The sequence below is a fragment of the Scyliorhinus torazame genome, chromosome 27, assembly GCF_047496885.1.
Source record: "Scyliorhinus torazame isolate Kashiwa2021f chromosome 27, sScyTor2.1, whole genome shotgun sequence".
NCBI classification, from domain to species: Eukaryota; Metazoa; Chordata; class Chondrichthyes; order Carcharhiniformes; family Scyliorhinidae; genus Scyliorhinus; species Scyliorhinus torazame.
Window position 1 is genome coordinate 2,001,301 of NC_092733.1, and position 21,526 is coordinate 2,022,826.

Consider the following 21,526-nt stretch of genomic DNA (forward strand, 5'->3'; position numbering starts at 1 on the left):
ATCAGCGCCTGCCCCAACAGAGTCACTGAATCGCATCCCTATTTGAAGGACTCCAGCCCCTTTCCTACCCAAATCATTTGTTCCAATGTGGACCACGACATCTGGCTGTTCACTCTCCCCCAGAAGAATGTCCTGCAGCCGCTCTGTGACATCCTTGACCCTGCCACTGGGGAGTCAACATACCATCCTGGAGGCCATATCACAGTCAATATATTTTCTCACAACGCCAATTGTGGTGTGCAAGGTATATGCCATACATGGAGGGTTCCAGAATGCTAAAAGTAGTGCTATATGGTGAACTATGCTCTGGTAAGCGAGACTGAAGTACATCTTGCAAATGCTTCAAAGACCAGCTGAAAAGACAGCTCCTTCAGGCTTAAAATGACTGCCGGGGCTGGGAACAGGAGGCTGCTGACAGAGACAACTAGTGCACAACAACCAGGAAAGCAACCTTAAAGTTCAAAGCAACAGGCGTGAGGCTGCTGAAGAAAGACCTAGACAACGGAAGGAGTCTTCTTATACCACAGCCTATCCAAACCGGCAATCCTATGCCCTGTTTAAACACCTGCAGATCAAGAATTGGCCTCTACAATCACACCAATTACTGCAGAGGCAAGCCTTCGAATGACGTTTGCTTACAAGGAATCTGCCATCATTATAACCTTATGTCAATTGTGCGTATATCCTGAACATGCGGACTTGTGCTAGTTCAATGAGTGTCAGCTGGTCTTGGGCACCTTGCCAAAGCAGCCATTATTCAAATCTTTACGTGTGAGCCCACACATTGAGTATCAACAGACTGTTTAATTACTGAAAGGGCATTACAACCAACACCAAACCGGTGATCACCCGCAGATGATAGCTAGCAAGGGTGAGAACATTTGCTGCCTGATATTCTTGCCTCGGAACACTGTGACCAGATGCAGCATACTGAGATCAATTAGATCAGCGCAGGCAGGGATTTAACCTCAAACCTTCTGGTGTTTATACCCTTGGGTTACTCCCAACAGTGAGTGTCTTTACCCACTGAATAAACAAGGAATTGGGGAAAAAAAGGTCACTGTTAGTCTCTGTGGACAATACACCCAATGATGAAAATTGTTAAATCTCAGCTGATAGTATAGGCTTGGTCCACTGGTGGTACTGTTGTGACTGAGGCAGAAGAATATAGGTTAAAGTCCCACTCCAGGATGGTTGTATAATCTAAGACAACACTTTAATTTTGGACTGAAGGACGCTCCCATTGTAAGAGGAGCTGTATATTCGATGGGATATTAAACCAGGGGTCTGTTTAGACAGGTGTAGCCGATCCAATGGCAGTACCTGAAGATGAGTGGGGCAGTTTCTCGTTAAGATTTTCCCGATACCCAACACAGATAGTGTGCCCATTTATCGTATTACTATTGTGGGACTTGCTGAATGTATATTGATTGACATGTTTCCTATACACTGACAATGGCTATACTTAAATGGTAATTAATCAGTTGTGAAGGGCTTTGGGCCCCGATGATGTGAAATGCAAGTTTATTGAACTTTCATTGATCAAAATGTTTTATTCGTTTATGGGATGTGGGCGTCGCTGGCTAGGCCTGCATTTATTGCCCATCTCTAGTTGCCCTTCAAAAGATGGTGCTAAATTGCCTTCTTGAACCGTTGCAGTCCTTGAGGTGTAGGCACACCCACTGTGCTGTTAGGGAGGGAGTTCCAGGATGTTGACACAGCAACAGTGAAGGAACGGCGATATATTTCCAAGTTGGGGTGGTGAGTGACTTGGAGGAGAACCTCCAGGTGGTGATGTTCCCAGGTATCTGCTGTTCTTGTCCTTCCAGATGGTAGTGGTCATGGGTTTGGAAGGATCTGTCTAAGGAACCTTGGCGAGTTGCTGCAGTGCATCTTGTAGATGGTACACACGACTGCCACTGTTCGTCGGTGGCAGAGGATTTGAATGTTTTTGGAAAGAGGAGCAATTAAGCAGACTGCGTTGTCCTGGATGGTTGAAATTCTTGAGTGTTGTTGGAGCTGCACTCATCCAGGCGAGTGGAGCGTAATCCATGAGACTCCTGACTTGTGCCTTGTAAATGGTGGACAGGCTTTGGGGAATCAGGTGAGTTACTCTCCGCAGGATTCCCAGCCTCTGACCTGACCCAAGTAGCCACAGTATTAATGTGGCTGGGTCCAGTTCAGTTTCTGATCAATGGTAACCCCCAGGCTGTTGATTGTGGGGGATTCAGCGGTGGTAATGCCATTGAATGCCAAGGGGCGGTGGTTAGATCCTCTTTTGTAGGAGATGGTCATTGCCTGGCACTTGTGTAAGTTGCCACTTGTCAGCCCAGGCCCGGATATTGTCCAGGTCTTGCTGCATTTGGACATGGACTGCTTCATTACCTGAGGAGTCACGAATGGTACTGAACACTGTGCAGTCATCCGCAAACATCCCCACTTCTGACCTTACGAGGGAAGGGAGGTCATTGACGAAGCAGCTGAAGGTGTTTGGGTCGAGGACACTACTTACCTTCTTAAAATCTACAACTTTACCCAGTAATTGACAAATGATGGTGCATCTCTGAGCTGGCGAGTGCGGCCACTGCGGTGAAGTGTGAGGGTGATTTATCTGGGGATGCGGTTTGGGGTTCAGCGGCCATTTGTGTGCCCAGTACTCACCCGGGGGCAGGTGGCCCAGGACACAGGTGAGGAGCAGCAGGTAGCCACACGCCGCCATCTTGAGCCGGGCCAGGTGTGAGGCCTGAGTGCGCACGAGCGCGCTTCCCGTCAACACAGGGCCCATTGTGACGTCACCATGCCCCAACCGCCCCCCCCGCGGGCGCGGAGCGCGAGTGCGCATGCCCGGGAATGGGGAGCCGGCGGCCGGCGCTCGATCTCCACAGGCGGGGCGCGAGTGCGCATGCCCGGGAATGGGGAGCCGGCGGCCGGCGCTCGGTCTCCTCAGGTGGAGCGCGGGAACCGCGGCGTCGATCTTCACAGCCTCCTCCGCAATCTGTCTAAACTGCCGGCTAACCGGGGATAAATAACAATACTGGAATCTGGGACTGTTTATCACGGGAATTAGGAAGCACTTGATGGGAATGGGGGATTTAGGTGACCTGGACAGACTGGTGTTGTTGCCCTTTGGGGGGGAGCAGGTTGTGAGGGAGCGAGATGTGAGTGAGGGAGAGGAGAGAGGGAGGGGAGAGGGAGCGGGGAGCGAGAGAGGAGGGAGAGAGGAGGGAAAGTGTTTTCACAGGTGGGAAGGCCAAGGCCGCAGAGCTACAACTGGGGACAGGAGTCGGCCACCTAGCCCCTCGAGCCCCCTCGGCCATTCACCGAGATCACGGCCGATCTTTGTGGACTCGGCTTCACTTACCCGCCCGCTCACCGTAACCCTTTACGGTTCAAAAATCTATCTACCTCTGCCTTAAAAACATTCAACCAGATAGCCTCAACTGCTTCACGAGGCAGGGTATCCTGCAGACTCACAATCCTTTGGGTGAAGGAGTTCCTCCTCAACTCAGTCCGAAATCTACTCCCCCTTATTGTGAGGCTCTGCCCCTTGGTTTTAGTTTCACCCGCCAGTGGAAACAATCTCCTTGCTTCTATCTTATCCATTCCCTTCATCGTTTTGCATCCTCCTATCAGGTCCACCCCCATCCCAAATTCTTCTAAATTTCAATGAGTATAGCCCCAGCCTCTCATAAGGCGATCCTCTCAACTCTGGAATCAACCGAGTGAATCTCCTCTGCACCCCCTCCAGTACCAGTGCATCCTTTCTCACGCACGTCAAGTACAGAAGAAGTAACGGCGCCATGAGGAAAAAAGTTCACGCTGTAGAATCCAACGGAAGAGACGCCGGGATGCAAGGTAGGATAAAAAATGAGCTGGTTTATTTAGGTTTACACAATACACACAACTGACAAATCCTCTCTCTGAAAGGCCACCCTCAGGTCGGTGTTTCTACACAGAGAGGTTCCCTACTTCATCTCAGTGGGCCGCAAGATTGAAATTGGGTTTGTTCACTATGGCCCTTGAATAAGGCTGAATACATTTGATACCCACTGAATATCGAAGTTATTAAAAAAGGCTTAATCGTTCATATGTTCAAGTGGTTAAAAAATAAATATTCATGTTTGGATGCAAGGAGGGGGGAGCGCACGGCTCACAGTCAGTGTGCAATCAGCATGCACCTCGCTTCACCGTACCTTAGCTTTACGCGTGTATCATTTCAGTTATACTGGGAGGGAAAAAGCTACACGGATGGAAACCAGCGGAATGTGGCAACTCTGTACATCGACAACAGTCAACAAAATGTCTCATGGGCCGCACTCAGAACCCTATGTGGCCCCTGGAACACAGATTGCCCACCATTCATCGAGAATGTCCTGCCTGCGAATGTGGTGGAAACATGGCTTTCAGAACAAATTGGCTAGTTACCTGATGAGAACATATTTGCAGGATTTGTGGAAAAGGCAGGGGAGTGGGATGATGTGCTCTTGCAGCGATGCAGCATGGATGCAGTGGGCTGAATAACCTGTTCTGGAACAAGAATGTCATTCGAGGTAAAGAAAACAGGCGCGATTATCCGGAAAGGTTGCTAAGTGTGGTAGTGAGCGGGAACTGCCGCGAGCCTCCTGGTGCTCGGCCTTGTGAGGCTGGCAACGCTATTCAACCTTAATTGGTCAGGTTGATGCTGAGCCATTGGAAGAGGCTTTCCTGGAGTTGATGGAGACATTAGGGTGCGGCCAATACATTGAGAAGGAGAGGACAGTGACACTCCAGCAGGTCCATAGCTGATGAGAGGAGAGCCAGAGGCGACGGGCAGGAGATGTCGCCAACAATGAGGGGCTTCTCACTGCAAATGAAGGCTCGTCAACTGATTCGCAGGGGCCACGTTCTCCAGCAGCCGCCCTCACACCCTCACCCCCCTCCACCCCCGCCAGCAAGGTTGAGCAGCACTTAAACAGCAGTTGCACAGCCAGCCCCACTCAGCTCGCAGCCATAGCGCCGAGGCGACTGGCCCCCACATTTGGGAATGCCCCTAGATGTGGTGGAGGCCAGAAGGGATGTCCTGTTCCCCCAAGGGTCCTGGAGGGTGAACCACAGGGCAGACAGTGCCGCCTGGGAAGAGGTGGCAGTGGTCGTGAGCTCGGGGAGTGTGACCAGGAGGACTGGTCTCCAGTATCGTAATAAGATCAATGACCTACACCGGGCAGCACGTAGGAGTTGATACCAACACCCCCACCTGAGACCTTTCCGCCCCCATGTAAGCATCCACCCGCCCAATCCTCCATGCAGTCCCAGCCCCCTCCCCCTAACCCTTCTTTCACACACCACTGTGAACCACGCCTGGGGCGAATGATGCCCTCTCTGTGTCTCTGCAGGAGAATAACAGGAATAATCTTTCCTGTTATTGTTTGGTACACCATCCCAGCGGTAATGTGGGAGCCGAATATCCACATGGTCAATTATTTTATGTTCATACAATCCGTACCGCGCAGAAAGAGGCCATTCGGCCCATTGAGTCTGCACCGTCGCCCCGATAGAGCACCTCACCCCGGCCCCTGCCCAATCCCCCATCCCCATAACCCCACCTAACGGTTGAACACTAAGGGGCAATTTAGGATGGCCAATCCACCTAACCTGCACATCTTTGGCCAGAGAAACTTGAATATTTTTCCAGCGGGAAAAGAGATTGGGGTAAATTTTCCTCTTCTGTGCTCCTCAAAGGAAGCCCGATCTCATGGGGATGGATGTTTAGAAATTACATGACAGCAACCTCTGATTTTTCATCTATTAAAATTAACATGAGTATGTGATCTCCCCAGTTGAAGATTTGGGCCGACACCCAAAAGATCTGAGAAAATTCATCATATAATGTTCCGCCTTTTAATCTATTTATTTGCTGCGTCAAAAGAAACATTTTTATTGCAGAATTATGTCTGCCAGACAGATTGTGGATGAGAGTTCCGAGCACCGCACTTTGGGAAGGATGTGAAGACATCGAAGAACGGTTCCTGGGATGAGAACCTTTAGTTATGTAGCAAGATTGAAGAAGTCGGGACTGTTTTTCTAGAAAAAGGAAGGTTGAAAGGAGATTTGATCTAGGTTTTCAAAAACCGTGAGGAGTCTGGACAAAGTAGATCGGGCAAAACTGTTTCCATTGGTGGACGGATCGATATTCCAGAAGGCACAGATTTAAGCTAAGGAGGTAATGATGACTTGAGGAAACAGCTTTCTGATGCAACGAGTGGTTAGGATTGAGAATGGACTGCCTGTGAATGTGGTGGAGGAGGTTTCAATCCAGGCATTCAAAAAGGAATTTGATCATTATCTGAGAAGAAAAAATGTGCAGGGCTACAGGGAAAAGGCGGAATTAGGTGAATTGCTCCTGCAGAGGGCCAGCACAGACACGGCTGGCTGAATGACCTCCTGTGCTGTTACTATTCAATGTTTCAATGAATTGGAATGTGTCTCTATTCTAATACCGGTTCAAATTAAGAAAAGTGGTACAGTAAAACTCACAGAACACACAATGTACAAATTTATTGAAATAGAGTGAAATATTTATTATTTCTCACATTCCATCGTCTATTCAATATTAGGATCTATAGAAAAGCAGATTCAATAATCGTACAAAGAGCAAATGAGCATTTTCCCTTTATTCAAGAATCTGTTAATATAATGTAACTTCGGAAAAACTGAAATTAATATAATGTCATGGGAAAAACTGAAATTAATCTGCCAGTGAACCGTTTATATATACTACCCAGGCCACGGTAAAAAAATGAGGCACTAGATGGATTTAAAATATATTCTGTATACACCTCCCGCTGCCTCAGGAAGGCAGACAGCATTATCAGAGACCGCTCCCACCCAGGCCTTGCCTTCTTCCAAGCCCTTCCATCAGGCAGAAGGTACAGAAGTCTGAAGACCCGCACATCCAGACATAGGAACAGCTTCTTCCCCACAGCTACAACACTCCTCAACGACTTCCCCTCGGATTGATTTGTTCCCTGTAAGAACACTATTCACGATGCCCTATGCTGCTCTTGCTCATGTCGATTTCGGCGGGAGCAGAGCTGGTGAGTCAATTTCAGCGGGGGCAGTGCGGAAGTGATTGCTGGGAGGTAAGTCTGTCCTTTAAAAACACTTGTCTTTGCAGGGGCAGGCCAGTCGATTTCGGCGGGAGCAGAGCTGGTGAGTCAATTTCAGCGGGGGCAGTGCGGAAGTGATTGCTGGGAGGTAAGTCTGTCCTTTAAAAACACTTGTCTTTGCAGGGGCAGGCCAGTCGATTTCGGCGGGAGCAGAGCTGGTGAGTCAATTTCAGCGGGGGCAGTGCGGAAGTGATTGCTGGGAGGTAAGTCTGTCCTTTAAAAACACTTACCTGGTCCCGTTTTCGGTCCCTCTTTTCTGTTTTTTTTAAATTATATTTTAGTATTTAAGGCGGGAACAGGAAGTTCGACCCGCGGACTTCTGGGAAGACCCTCACCAATAAATTCTGGTGGAGAGGAAACCCGAGACACTACACGTGTAGTGTCTCCCACCCGCCCTCCTCTTCTAACCTAATTATAAAACCCATTGGTGTGAGGTAAGTACCATATTTTATTATTAACACTAAGAAGGTAAGTAAGTGATTTTTACTCATTTTTACTTTTGTACCTTTTTCAAATTGTGTGTGTGTCGGGGGGAAACTGAAGTGACATCACAGAAAAGCTGTGGCCTGAGTGGCTGGTTGGGATTCTACACTAAATTAAAAAAAATTGAGCATTGGTAACTAATTAAACATAATTACTTAATTATAATTTAGAGGGATATCTAAGCCAGAGATCGGAGAGTACTATATTTAGCTTTCGCATTTCTATTAGAAATCTAGTGCTAGGAAACAGATAGTTAACAGTAACTTTGAAATTTAAAAAAAATATATTCAAAAAAAAAAAAAATTTGAATTTTAATTTTAATTAATTGACGCAATGTCAGTTAGAGGGGTGCTGTGCTCTGACTGTGAGATGTGGCAGGTCCGGGAGGCTTCCAGCGTCCCGGATGGCTTCATCTGCAGAAAGTGTACCCTACTGGAGCTCCTCACAGACCGCATGGTTCGGTTGGAGCAGCAATTGGATGCACTTAGGAGCATGCAGGTGGCGGAAAGCGTCATAGATCGCAGTTATGTAAATGTGGTCACACCCAAGGTGCAGGCAGAGAAATGGGTGACCACCAGAAAGGGCAGGCAGTCAGTGCAGGAATCCCCTGTGGTTGTCCCCCTCTCGAACAGATATACCCCTTTGGATACTGTCGGGGGGGATAGCCTATCAGGGGAAAACAGCAGTAGCCAGAGCAGTCGCACCACAGCTGGCTCTGATGTTCAGAAGGGAGGGTCAAAGCGCAGAAGAGTAATAGTAATAGGGGACTCTATAGTCAGGGGCACAGATAGGCGCTTCTGTGGACGTGAAAGAGACTCCAGGATGGTATGTTGCCTCCCTGGTGCCAGGGTCCAGGATGTCTCCGAACGGGTAGAGGGCATCCTGAAGGGGGAGGGCAAACAGGCAGAGGTCGTTGTACATATTGGTACTAACGACATAGGCAGGAAGGGGCATGAGGTCCTGCAGCAGGAGTTCAGGGAGCTACGCAGAAAGTTAAAAGACAGGACCTCGAGGGTTGTAATCTCGGGATTACTCCCTGTGCCACGTGCCAGTGAGGCTAGAAATAGGAAGATAGAGCAGCTAAACACGTGGCTAAACAGCTGGTGTAGGAGGGAGGGTTTCCATTATCTGGACCACTGGGAGCTCTTCCGGGGCAGGTGTGACCTATATAAGAAGGACGGGTTGCATCTAAACCGGAGAGGCATAAATATCCTGGCCGCGAGGTTTGCTAGTGTCACACGGGAGGGTTTAAACTAGTATGGCAGGGGGGTGGGCACGGGAGCAATAGGTCAGAAGGTGAGAGCATTGAGGGAGAACTAGGGAATAGGGACAGTGTGGCTCTGAGGCAGAGCAGACAGGCAGAAGTTGCTGAACACAGCGGGTCTGGTGGCCTGAAGTGCATATGTTTTAATGCAAGAAGTATTACGGGTAAGGCAGATGAACTTAGAGCTTGGATTAGTACTTGGAACTATGATGTTGTTGCCATTACAGAGACCTGGTTGAGGGAAGGGCAGGATTGGCAGCTAAACGTTCCAGGATTTAGATGTTTCAGGCGGGATAGAGGGGGATGTAAAAAGGGAGGCGGAGTTGCGCTACTGGTTCGGGAGAATATCACAGCTGTACTGCGAGAGGACACCTCAGAGGGCAGTGAGGCTATATGGGTAGAGATCAGGAATAAGAAGGGTGCAGTCACAATGTTGGGGGTTTACTACAGGCCTCCCAACAGCCAGCGGGAGATAGAGGAGCAGATAGGTAGACAGATTTTGGAAAAGAGTAAAAACAACAGGGTTGTGGTGATGGGAGACTTCAACTTCCCCAATATTGACTGGGACTCACTTAGTGCCAGGGGCTTAGACGGGGCGGAGTTTGTAAGGAGCATCCAGGAGGGCTTCTTAAAACAATATGTAGACAGTCCAACTAGGGAAGGGGCGGTACTGGACCTGGTATTGGGGAATGAGCCCGGCCAGGTGGTAGATGTTTCAGTAGGGGAGCATTTCGGTAACAGTGACCACAATTCAGTAAGTTTTAAAGTACTGGTGGACAAGGATAAGAGTGGTCCTAGGATGAATGTGCTAAATTGGGGGAAGGCTAATTATAACAATATTAGGCGGGAACTGAAGAACATAGATTGGGGGCGGATGTTTGAGGGCAAATCAACATCTGACATGTGGGAGGCTTTCAAGTGGCAGTTGAAAGGAATTCAGGACCGGCATGTTCCTGTGAGGAAGAAGGATAAATACGGCAATTTTCGGGAACCTTGGATGACGAGAGATATTGTAGGCCTCGTCAAAAAGAAAAAGGAGGCATTTGTCAGGGCTAAAAGGCTGGGAACAGACGAAGCCTGCGAGGAATATAAGGCAAATAGGGTTAAGGAAAATCCCAAGGCTTTTTACACGTACATAAAAAGCAAGAGGGTAGCCAGGGAAAGGGTTGGCCCACTGAAGGATAGGCAAGGGAATCTATGTGTGGAGCCAGAGGAAATGGGCGAGGTACTAAATTAATACTTTGCATCAGTATTCACCAAAGAGAAGAAATTGGTAGATGTTGAGTCTGGAGAAGGGTGTGTAGATAGCCTGGGTCACATTGAGATCCAAAAAGACGAGGTGTTGGGTGTCTTAAAAAATATTAAGGTAGATAAGTCCCCAGGGCCTGATGGGATCTACCCCAGAATACTGAAGGAGGCTGGAGAGGAAATTGCTGAGGCCTTGACAGAAATCTTTGGATCCTCGCTGTCTTCAGGGGATGTCCCGGAGGACTGGAGAATAGCCAATGTTGTTCCTCTGTTTAAGAAGGGTAGCAAGGATAATCCCGGGAACTACAGGCCGGTGAGCCTTACTTCAGTGGTCGGGAAATTACTGGAGAGAATTCTTCGAGACAGGATCTACTCCCATTTGGAAGCAAATGGACGTATTAGTGAGAGTCAGCACGGTTTTGTGAAGGGGAGGTCGTGTCTCACTAACTTGATAGAGTTTTTCGAGGAGGTCACTAAGATGATTGATGCAGGTAGGGCAGTAGATGTTGTCTATATGGACTTCAGTAAGGCCTTTGACAAGGTCCCTCATGGTAGACTAGTACAAAAGGTGAAGTCACACGGGATCAGGGGTGAGCTGGCAAGGTGGATACAGAACTGGCTAGGCCATAGAAGGCAGAGAGTAGCAATGGAGGGATGCTTTTCTAATTGGAGGGCTGTGACCAGTGGTGTTCCACAGGGATCAGTGCTGGGACCTTTGCTGTTTGTAGTATATATAAATGATTTGGAGGAAAATGTAACTGGTCTGATTAGTAAGTTTGCAGACGACACAAAGGTTGGTGGAATTGCGGTTAGCGATGAGGACTGTCGGAGGATACAGCAGGATTTAGATTGTTTGGAGACTTGGGCGGAGAGATGGCAGATGGAGTTTAATCCGGACAAATGTGAGGTAATGCATTTTGGAAGGTGTAATGCAGGTAGGGAATACACAGTGAATGGTAGAACCCTCAAGAGTCTTGAAAGTCAAAGAGATCTAGGAGTACAGGTCCACGGGTCATTGAAAGGGGCAGCACAGGTGGAGAAGGTAGTCAAGAAGGCATACGGCATTCTTGCCTTCATTGGCCGGGGCATTGAGTATAAGAATTGGCAAGTCATGTTGCAGCTGTATAGAACCTTAGTTAGGCCACACTTGGAGTATAGTGTTCAATTCTGGTCGCCACACTACCAGAAGGATGTGGAGGCTTTAGAGAGGGTGCAGAAGAGATTTACCAGAATGTTGCCTGGTATGGAGGGCATTAGCTATGAGGAGCGGTTGAATAAACTCGGTTTGTTCTCACTGGAATGAAGGAGGTTGAGGGGAGACCTGATAGAGGTATACAAAATTATGAGGGGCATAGACAGAGTATATAGTCAGAGGCTTTTCCCCAGGGTAGAGGGGTCAATTACTAGGGGGCATAGGTTTAAGGTGAGAGGGGCAAGGTTTAGAGTAGATGTACGAGGCAAGTTTTTTACGCAGAGGGTAGTGGGTGCCTGGAACTCTCTACCGGAGGAGGTGGTGGAAGCAGGGACGATAGTGACATTTAAGGGGCATCTTGACAAATACATGAATAGGATGGGAATAGAGGGATACGGACCCAGGAAGTGTAGAAGATTGTAGTTTAGTCGGGCAGCATGGTCGGCACGGGCTTGGAGGGCCGAAGGGCCTGTTCCTGTGCTGTACATTTCTTTGTTCTTTTGTTCTATGTATTTCCTTTGTTTGGCTCCTTCTTCCGCACTGTAACCAATCACTGTCGATGTACCATTTGTCAATGTATTCATTTGATTATTCTTTTTGTCTACTATGTACGTACTGTGTACATTCCCTCAGCCACAGAAAAATACTTTTCACTGTATGTGACAATAAATCAAATCAATCAATCAAATCAAATCAAATTGAAAAGTAGGAGGTGATCTGTCCTCAAAGTTGATAAGGCGCTGGGACCGGATTAAATGCACCCCAGGGATACTGAGGGAAGTGAGAGCAGATGTTGCAGCGGTACTAGCCGTCATTTTTCAGTCTTCCTTGGACTTGGCTGGTCCCAGAGGATCAGAGAATTGCAAATGTTACCCCTTTATTTAAAAGATAAGCCCAGAAACTACAGGTTAATCATTTTAACTTCAGTGGTGGGCAAACTTAAACGATAATTGGAACAAAGGTATTAGCCACATGGATGAATGCAGGTTAATTAAGGAAAGCCAGCTTGGAATTCTTCAGGGAAAATCATGTTTAACTGACTTGCTGGAGGTTCTTGAAGAGGTAACTGGGAGGGCTGATGAGCCTCAGTGCTGTTGATGTGAGTTTGATACAGTACCGTACAACAGGCTTGGGAAGAACAGTAGAAACATGGGGCGCAATTCAGAGGCCCCGTCGCGCCTGACTTGGCGTCGGGACAAGGCTGTTGAATAACATTCACAACACTCAAAATGTCTTGTGAGTCTCGCAGGACATCCCGCTCTGGATCTCGCCCACACTGGGCGTGATCATGCTCAGCATATTTAAATGAGCCATTCGGCCCATTTAAATATGCGGTCACCGGATTCTCCCGGCGCCCAGGACCTAACGGCCGTGCCTGGGAGACCTCGCCAGGGTGGCGTTTAGTGGACCAGTTGTAATGGCACTGGGGGAAATCACCCAGGCCATTAATGACCCCGGTTGGTCGGGGATAGGGCAGGCTGGCCCTCTGGCACTCCCTCTGGCACCAGGCACCTTGGCACTGCCAGACTCGCACCCTGGGTACCACAGCAGTGCTACCCTGCCAGGCTGTCTGGGGCACTGCCAGTGTGGCAGGAAGGAAGTGCCTGACTGCCAGAGTGGCACTGCCAGTGATTGTGCCCGGGGGAAGGGGGGGTCTTACCAGGTGGAGTGGGATGAAGGGGTGTTCCTGGGGGCCTCCCCAAGGTTAGGGGGTTTGAAAATGGGAAGGGCCAGAAAGAGGGGGGGGGAGGGGGAGATCGGGGCAGCCTTCCAAAATTGTGCTCCAATCTGCGAGGAGCCAGCTCACCAGCAGGAAATTTATGGGCTAACGCCAGAAACTGACCGCAAATATTGTCTCATTGACAAAGAAAAGCTGTTTCCGTGCTCTAAATTCTATGTCATGATTTCTTCAGTTCCATTAGAAACATAGAATTCCTTACAGTGCAGAAGGAGGCCATTCGGCCCATCGAATCTGCACCGCCCCTCTGAAGGAGCACCCTACCTAGGTCTACTTCCCCATAATGCTTCACCTAGAAGGCATCCCATTCTCTAACCAGTGTAAACTTCTGGGTACTAAGGTGGCACGGTAGCACAATGGTTAGCACTGTTGCTTCATTGCACCAGGGATCAGGGTTCGATTCCCGGCTTGGATCACGTCTGTGCGGAGTCTGCACATTAAGGAGCCCGAAAACACGATCCGAGACATCACGCACCCTGGCACCTGGGAGGCAACACACCAACCGCGAGTCTCTCTCGTTCCCACAGAATCTCCTATCTATGGAGTCTCCAATGACTAATACTCTACTCCTCTCCCCGCTTCTCTTCTGAGCAACAGGGACAGACTCTGTGCCAGAGACCTGTACCCCATGGCTTACCCCTGGTAAGTCGTCTCCCCCCCCCCCAAACAGTATCCAAAGCGGTATACTTGTTACTAAGGGGAACGACCACAGGGGATCCCTGTACTGACTGCTTCCTCCCAGCCCCTCTCACCGTCAGCCATCTATCTTTATTCTTCGGAGTAACTACATCCCTGAAGCTTCTATCTATGGCCACCTCTGCTTTCCGAATGATCCAAAGTTTATCCAGCTCCAGTTCCCTAATGCGGTTTCTGAGGAGCTGGAGATGGGTGCACTAAGAACATAGAACATAGAAAAATACAGCACAGAACAGGCCCTTTGACCCACGATGTTGTGCCGAACCTTTGTCCTAGATTAATCAGAGATTATCATAGAATTTACAGTGCAGAAGGAGGCCATTCGGCCCATTGAGTCTGCACCGGCTCTTGGAAAGAGCACCCCACCCAAGGTCAACACCTCCACCCAACACTAAGGGCAATTCTGGACACTAAGGGCAATTTATCATGGCCAATCCACCTAACCTGCACATCTTTGGACTGTGGGAGTAAACCGGAGCACCCGGAAGAAACCCACGCAGACACGGGGAGGATATGCAGACTCCGCACAGAAAGTGACCCAAGCCGGGAATTGGAACCCAGGTCCTTGGCGCTGTGAAGCAATAGTGCGAACCACTGTGCTGCTGTTAACTGTGCCAAAACCAAACTTTTTTTGTGGTTGAACCGTGCCCATGGACACAGAATTCGATGGGCAACAGATTAATGCAGCGGAGTGTAGGAAGGGCATGGTGAGACAATATAAAATAAAGGGTGCAACTCTACAGGGGGTGGAGGAGCAGAGGGACCCGGGTGTATATGTGCATAGATCATTGAAAGTGGCCGGACATATTGAAGGCACAATTAATAAAGCATATAGTCTCCTCCGCTTAGCAATAGGGGCATAGAGTATAAGAACAAGGAGGTTATTTTGACCTTTTATAAGGCACTAGGTTGGCTTCAGTTGGAGTACTACATTAAGTTTTGGGTGCCGCATTTTAGGAAGGATGTTTATCATAGAATCCCTACAGTGCAGAAGGAGACCATTCGGCCCATCAAGTCTGCATCGACCCTCTGAAAGAGCAGCCTACCTAGGCTCACTCCGTAAATCTGTAACCCCACCTAATCTTTGAGCACTAAGGGACAATTTTACCATGGCCAATCCACCTAACCTGCACACCTTTGGACTGTGAGAGGAAACCGGAGCACCGGGAGGAAACCCACGCAGACACAGGGAGAATGTGCAAACTCTACACAGACAGAGACTGAGGCCGGAGTTGAACCTGGGTCCTTGGCACTATGAGGCAGCAGTGCTAACCACTGTGCCGCCATCTGAAAGCATTAGAGCGTGAGCAAAGATCAATGAGAATAGTTCCAGCGATGAAGATAGATTGGAGACGCTGGGACTGTTCCTTAGAGAAACAAAGGTTGAGATGAGATTTGACAGAGGAATTAAAAATCATGAGGGGTGTGAACAGTATCGAAATTGTTCCCACTCATGAAAAGATCGAGAATGAGAAGGCACAGATTTAACGTAATTTGTAAAAGAATCAAAAGTGATATGAGGCGAAACTATTTTACTCAGCGAATGATTGGGGTTTGGAACACGGCTTGAAGTGCGGTGGAGACAGGTTCGATTGGAACATTAAAAAGGGAATTAAACTGCTGTCTGCAAAGGAAGGATGTGCAGGATTCTGGGGAGAAGGAGGGGGAAATGGTGCTAGGTGAGTTGTTCATTCAGAGAGCCAGTGCAGACATGATGGGCCAAATGGCCTCCTTCTGCACCGTAACAATTCTGCGATTCACTTCCAACATTTCTGATATACACAGGAAAGGAAATCAGAAGAGAATCTTGAAAAATCCACATTCAAGAAATTTGCAGAACCTTTCCATGATCTGACATCTAATGGCAGAAGAAATGAAATGAAATGAAAATTGCTTATTGTCACAAGTAGGCTTCAAATGAAGTTACTGTGAAAAGCCCCTAGTCGCCACATTCCAGCACCTGTTCGGGGAGGCTGATACGGGAATTGAACCGTGTGCTGGCCTGCCTTGGTCTGCTTTCAAAGCCAGCAATTTAGCCCTGTGCTAAATGATCTGACAAGCCTGGATTTGAAGTACTATGTTGCAATGCTGCAGTTATTTTTTCAGGGTTCCCTAAGGGCACCAACCAGTGGCAGAGACTGAGGAGCGGAAAAGTGCAAAACTAAAAAATTTGAAGAAGTAATTATTTTACCGAACCATACATAGAAAATAGAAGCAGAGGAGGTCATTCGGCCCTTCAAGCCTGCTGAACTTGGGTAATAGTTTTCAGAAGCCAAAGTGTAAATTATTGAGCTGCTCAGTTAGATGGTCCTACTTGGAGCTCAGTCTGTGGTTCAGGAACAAAGGTATTTTCAAAAGAAAAATGTTAACCAAATTGCAGTTTGCGTTGTGTTTGAGTTGTAATTTCTTGTGTCATGAAGTTGGGTAAAGGTTTTTCACACAGGATAAAAATCAGACATGGTTTAGAGAGGATGCATTGGACATCTCGGAGCTGATTAGAGATCAGTTTTAACCAATGCTTGTAGGTTATTAATGCAGCTAATTAAAACAAATCCAATAGGTTACGTGGTGGCCATTACTGACATCGCTTTTTATCCCAGTTCTTTTCAAGTTAACTGAATTGAAATTCCCCAGCTGCCATGTGGGTTTTGAACACAGATTATGTTCCTGTAATATAACCAATATGCTACCATTGCTGTTAGTTGAATACAAATAATTATCTGAAGTAGGGTGTAGATTGCTGAATGAACAAAACATTTATGCTGAAGATGAAAGATCATCGGCTTGGAACGGTAACTGTTCGTCTCTCCCCAGACACTGCCAACAGACTGAGAATTTGAAGCATTTTCTGTTTTTCTTTATGCTGAAACTTGGTTTCCGGAGAGGATGCTCTATATCATGGGCCCTAGCCAGTCCTAAAACTGGAATTAATGATCATTTGAAGCAGAGTATACTGTTAGATATGACCCCTTGATGAGACAGATAATAATTTCATATTTCTTTCCATGAAGTTAAAACCTAGAAGCTGTGATTAGAGCTACCATGGAGCAGAAAACAGGTCCCATGAACGTTCTTCTTGATGAGCTCATGGGACATGCTTTGGACATACTGGAGCTCCTTCCGCGATATACCACACTTCATTATGCCGATCCACTAATGTCTTTGGGCTGTATGAAAAATAAATGTTTAAAAGTTTGACTTTAAGAGGAGCAATTTTTACTAAGTGTAAATTGCAAATTAATGTACATAATATGCATTGCGGCATTGCCCCTGGTCTTTTTCTTTAGCTTTCACCTCTTCTCGGATAATGTAAGGGAGACAAAACTATCAAGAAAAATAGATACAATCTGTCTCCATAGCTCACCATTTGTTATTAAGAGAATGCATAGAATAGGTTTCCTTTCTTCCAGATGGGAAATGTTGTATCTTTGCTTTGCTTTGTGTGTCACTGGAATAGCCAGTGATCCAATCTCATGAGAAATCACAGATCTACTTCCCCCATGTACGAGCACCGACTCGTATCCCCACTGCATTGTTCTCGTTCCTTCCCACTCTCTCATTATCTGCACCCAAGAGTATAGGCTCCCAAATCTTCATCTGTGCTGCAACGGCACTGACCACGTGGAGTTGAAAGAATACTTAATGTCCCCCATTTCATCATAGTTAAACTTGTGAACTCTGTGCAAAGGATTGCCTGTCCTGCACTCTACAGTGCAACACATTGCACATCAGTTCACTCAATTACCAGATAACCATTGTATTAAATCAACAGTCTCCTAAACTTGCACTAACTCTTTACCTGTTGTAGCAAGCGCCATAGTAATAATTGGAGTCATAGTGTTCGCCAGCATTATTCAGCTGCTGTCTCAATTTCGAGGCGTTCAATTTTGAATTCCATGCCAATAACCAACCACTAAAGGATTTCACGTAAGTATACATATCTGGGAAGTCAATGAAATAAATCTATTTCATAAAGAAGAAAAAAAAATATCAGTAGGTTAAGAAATGGAAACATAAACAGTGCCATGGACAAGAGGAATCCCAAAATTAAAACTTTCTTGTTTAATAATAATCTTGTGCCATAAAATGGTGGATTCTAGGTTTGTGCCTTGAATTTAGCATGTTGTAAACTCGTGGTCTAATTTGATAGGCAAAAACATGGGGCGAGAGTCTCTCATCCGCGGCAGAGTGTTGACGGCGTCGTAAACAGCGTCGCGTTTTACGACGGCGTGAACGGGCCGCTCAGGAGCGATTCAGGCACGCAAATGGGGCGAGCATGGGCGGTGTGAGAAGCGGGGGGCGCGGTGCCAGACTGGCGTCGGATACGCGGGACGCGTCGATGACGCGGCGTCGCAAGGTGCGTGTGTAGTGCACAGTCCCGGGACCCGCAAGATGGCCGCCGCCCGCCGTGCCGCCCCGAGGTTCACGGACCACGACCTCAATACGCTACTGGACATGGTCGAGGAGAGGAGGGCGAACCTGTGCCCCAGACAGGGACACCGTCACCCGAGCAGCACAGTCCGACGTAATTGGAGGGAGGTGGGCAACGCTGTCAGTGCAGTGGGGCACACCCCACAGACCGGCGACCAGTGCCGCAAGGAGATGCATGACCTGACGAGGGCAGCCAGGGTGAGTACACAGAGACGTGCCCCTGGCACCACCCCACCACCCACACATGTGAAAGTAGTTTCTTCCCCCCCCCCCCCCCTCAGGAGGTGGAAACCCCCCCCACCTGACCCACATGGGCTGCACCCACCCATGTGATCCGCTTTGGCCGGGTGCCCCATGTTCCCATGCCATAATCTAGCCAATAGCTGCACGGCATGCAGCGGACCGCCTAACTCTGATGCTCTGGTGCTGGTTTAGCACACTGGGCTAAATCGCTGGCTTTTAAAGCAGACCAAGGCAGGCCAGCAGCACGGTTCGATTCCCGTACCAACCTCCCCGAACAGGCGCCGGAATGTGGCGACTAGGGGCTTTTCACAGTAACTTCATTGAAGCCTACTCGTGACAATAAGCGATTTTCATTTAATATCATTCATTTCAACCACAGGGAGCGTGAGAGAACCGGAGGGGGTCCACCCGTACTGCACCACCTCACACTCCATGAGCAGAGGGCACTGGACGTCGTCGGCGGAGCCGAGGACCGGGAGGTTGCCCCTTGCCAGATCGGAGGCGCAGCAGCAAGTGAAACTCCCTTGCCTGGCTCCACCCCCTCACCCCATTTCACCCCCCACTCCACCCCTCACCCAGTCCGCGTGTCTAACGATACATGCTGTCTTGTGTCTTCCAGGTCCTGCCGCCGGTCGCCCCGGCCCGTCTGGCCTACCTCGCCCACGACCAGTGCCAGGTCCAGAGGCCCTCAGGGACGCACGCCACGGCGGGGAGGGCAGACGGCAAGGAAGCCCGACACTGAGACCCAGGACACTGACAAGCAGAGGACGGACACCTAGGATACCAACAACCAGGACACAGAGACGCAGGACCAGATACACAGGACACCCAGGACACTGACACACAAGAGGACGGCGACCCAGGACAGTGACACACAGAGAACGTCGACCCAGGACAGTGACACACAGAGGACGGCGACCCAGGACAGTGACACACAGAGGACGGCGACCCAGGACAGTGACACACAGAGGACGGCGACCCAGGACAGTGACACACAGAGGACGGCGACCCAGGACAGTGACACACAGAGGACGGGAACCCAGTTGTCGGGCTGACTGGACAGTGACCCTCAGACGGGGGTGAGACAAGGACCAGCGGGCCAAGGGACGACGTAGGAGACCCCCGACTTTGGCTCCGCTGAGGACATGGACTTTGCGTCACTGCTGTCTCCCACACCCTCCACCATCGCAGAGACTATCACCTCGGTTGGGCACTTTAGTGATGAGGCTTCTGGGACACTCACTGGTGCGCACCACACTGCCGTACCGGTACAGCAAGTGGAGGTAGGAGCAGTCGTGGGGCTGGACAGTTGGAGGGCCGCCCGGCCCCAGTAACCAGCTGCCACCCAGACGGTTCCCGGGTTCCTGGAGTTTCTAGACCCACCCACAGATCCGATGCAGTCAGACACCCAGGGACTAGACAATGGGATGATGGCTGGCTTCCAGCAGTTGCAGACGCAGGTGGAAGAGTCCATTTGCATCCAGGAGCAGGGAGTGGTGACGGTCATGGCTGCCACCCAGGCTGACACCGCACAAGTGGCGTCCGCAGTGGAGGCAATGGGGGCAACGGTGCCGGCCATGGGACAGGTTATGCAAGGCGTGGGGCTTCATGTGCATGCGTCATCCGTGGCCTAGGACAGGGCTGCGCTCTCACAGGCAGCCATGTGCCAGAGCAAACTGGACATCTCAGCCACGCTCTGCAGTCTGGCCAGTCTCAGTAGACCATCGCTGAGAGCATCGGCGACATTGCCCAGGTGATGGCCCAGTTTCAGTAGACCATCGCTGAGAGCATCGGCGACATTGCCCAGGCGATGGCCCAGTCTCAGTAGACCATCGCTGAGAGCATCGGCGACATTGCCCAAGCGATGGCCCAGTCTCAGCAAGCCACCGCTGAGAGCATCGGCGACATTGCCCAGGCGATGGCCCTGTCTCAGCAAGCCACCGCTGAGAGCATCGGCGACATTGCACAGGCGATGGCCCAGTCTCAGTAGACCATCGCTGAGAGCATCGGCGACATTGCCCAGGCGATGGCCCAGTCTCAGTAGACCATCGCTGAGAGCATCGGCGACATTGCCCAGGCGATGGCCCAGCCTCAGTAGACCATCGCTGAGAGCATCGGCGACATTGCCCAAGCGATGGCCCAGTCTCAGCAAGCCACCGCTGAGAGCATCGGCGACATTGCCCAGGCGATGGCCCTGTCTCAGCAAGCCACCGCTGAGAGCATCGGCGACATTGCACAGGCGATGGCCCAGTCTCAGTAGACCATCGCTGAGAGCATCGGCGACATTGCCCAGGCGATGGCCCAGTCTCAGCAGGCCACCGCTAGGAGCATCGGCGACATTGCCCAGGCGATGGCCCAGTCTCAGCAAGCCATCGCTGAGAGCATCGACGGCATTGGCCAGATGCTGGATGACGTCGCACAGGCCGAGAGGGTGGTGTCGCAGTCCCAGACAGGGATGGCCCACTCACTGGGCACCATCGCAGCTGACGTTAGGACCCAGGTCGATACCACAGCAGGACTCCAGGACTGGCAGCGCCTGGTGTCGGTGGTGCCTCGGGGCTTGTCCCCGCTCGCACCCCCGTTCCATTGAGAGGCCTGGGGCCATCGGGCACCCTGAGGGAGGAGGAGGTTCTGGTGCCCGTTCCGGTGATGCCTGCAAGGGTGGGCCCGGAACATCGCGGCACCTTGGACTCCCCCTGTTCCATCCCTGGTGCATCTGGTGGGCAGCGGGCGGACCAGGGTGCACCACGCCATCCAGCACGCCTGTGGATCAGCCTAGCCCATCCAAGCTGGGCCGCACAGGTGCAGGGCACAATTTAGTTATAGGGGCTAGGGCATGTGTATGTAACCTTTCTAATTAAACTCACTGTTACACCAATGCAAGCTGCCTTTGTGCTATGTCCGATGCCTGCGGGGTCGGTTGGGGGACTGAGTGCCACTGTTGAGGGGCGATGGAACGTTGAGCCCAGGTGGTTTTAATACCATCCCAGCCCCCCGGACTCCACGGCACCTCGCCGCCAGTGATTCACCATGGCCATGTGATGGAGTGCACAGCACGCATACAGGGACCACCCAGGTGGAGGGTG

At 49.9% G+C, this 21,526-nt stretch overlaps 3 protein-coding genes across 6 annotated transcripts in view; 1 reads left to right on the forward strand and 2 right to left on the reverse strand.

The window, feature by feature from the left end:
- Window positions 1-2,769, reverse strand: part of LOC140403122 (uncharacterized) — a 164,501-nt gene extending 161,732 nt beyond the window's left edge. For all 3 annotated transcript variants that reach the window (XM_072490766.1, XM_072490765.1, XM_072490764.1), the window contains exon 1: window positions 2,662-2,769. In XM_072490766.1, coding sequence (XP_072346867.1) covers window positions 2,662-2,719 — 58 coding nt within the window. In that variant the 5' untranslated portion in view covers window positions 2,720-2,769. The remainder of the gene's footprint in view (window positions 1-2,661) is intronic.
- A 561-nt stretch (window positions 2,770-3,330) lies between these two features.
- LOC140403126 (3',5'-cyclic-AMP phosphodiesterase 4B-like) overlaps window positions 3,331-21,526 on the forward strand; it is a 965,446-nt gene continuing 947,250 nt past the window's right edge. The window contains exon 1 of the mRNA XM_072490777.1: window positions 3,331-3,855. The gene's annotated coding sequence lies outside the window, so the exon portion shown is untranslated. The remainder of the gene's footprint in view (window positions 3,856-21,526) is intronic.
- The window catches only part of LOC140403124 (heme-binding protein 2-like), a 51,502-nt gene continuing 41,022 nt past the window's right edge, over window positions 11,047-21,526 (reverse strand). For both annotated transcript variants that reach the window (XM_072490767.1, XM_072490768.1), the window contains exons 6-7: window positions 17,566-17,729; window positions 11,047-16,933 (exon numbers count right to left, since the gene is read on the reverse strand). In XM_072490767.1, the coding sequence (XP_072346868.1) occupies window positions 16,852-16,933; window positions 17,566-17,729 (246 nt within the window). In that variant the 3' untranslated portion in view covers window positions 11,047-16,851. The remainder of the gene's footprint in view (window positions 16,934-17,565; window positions 17,730-21,526) is intronic.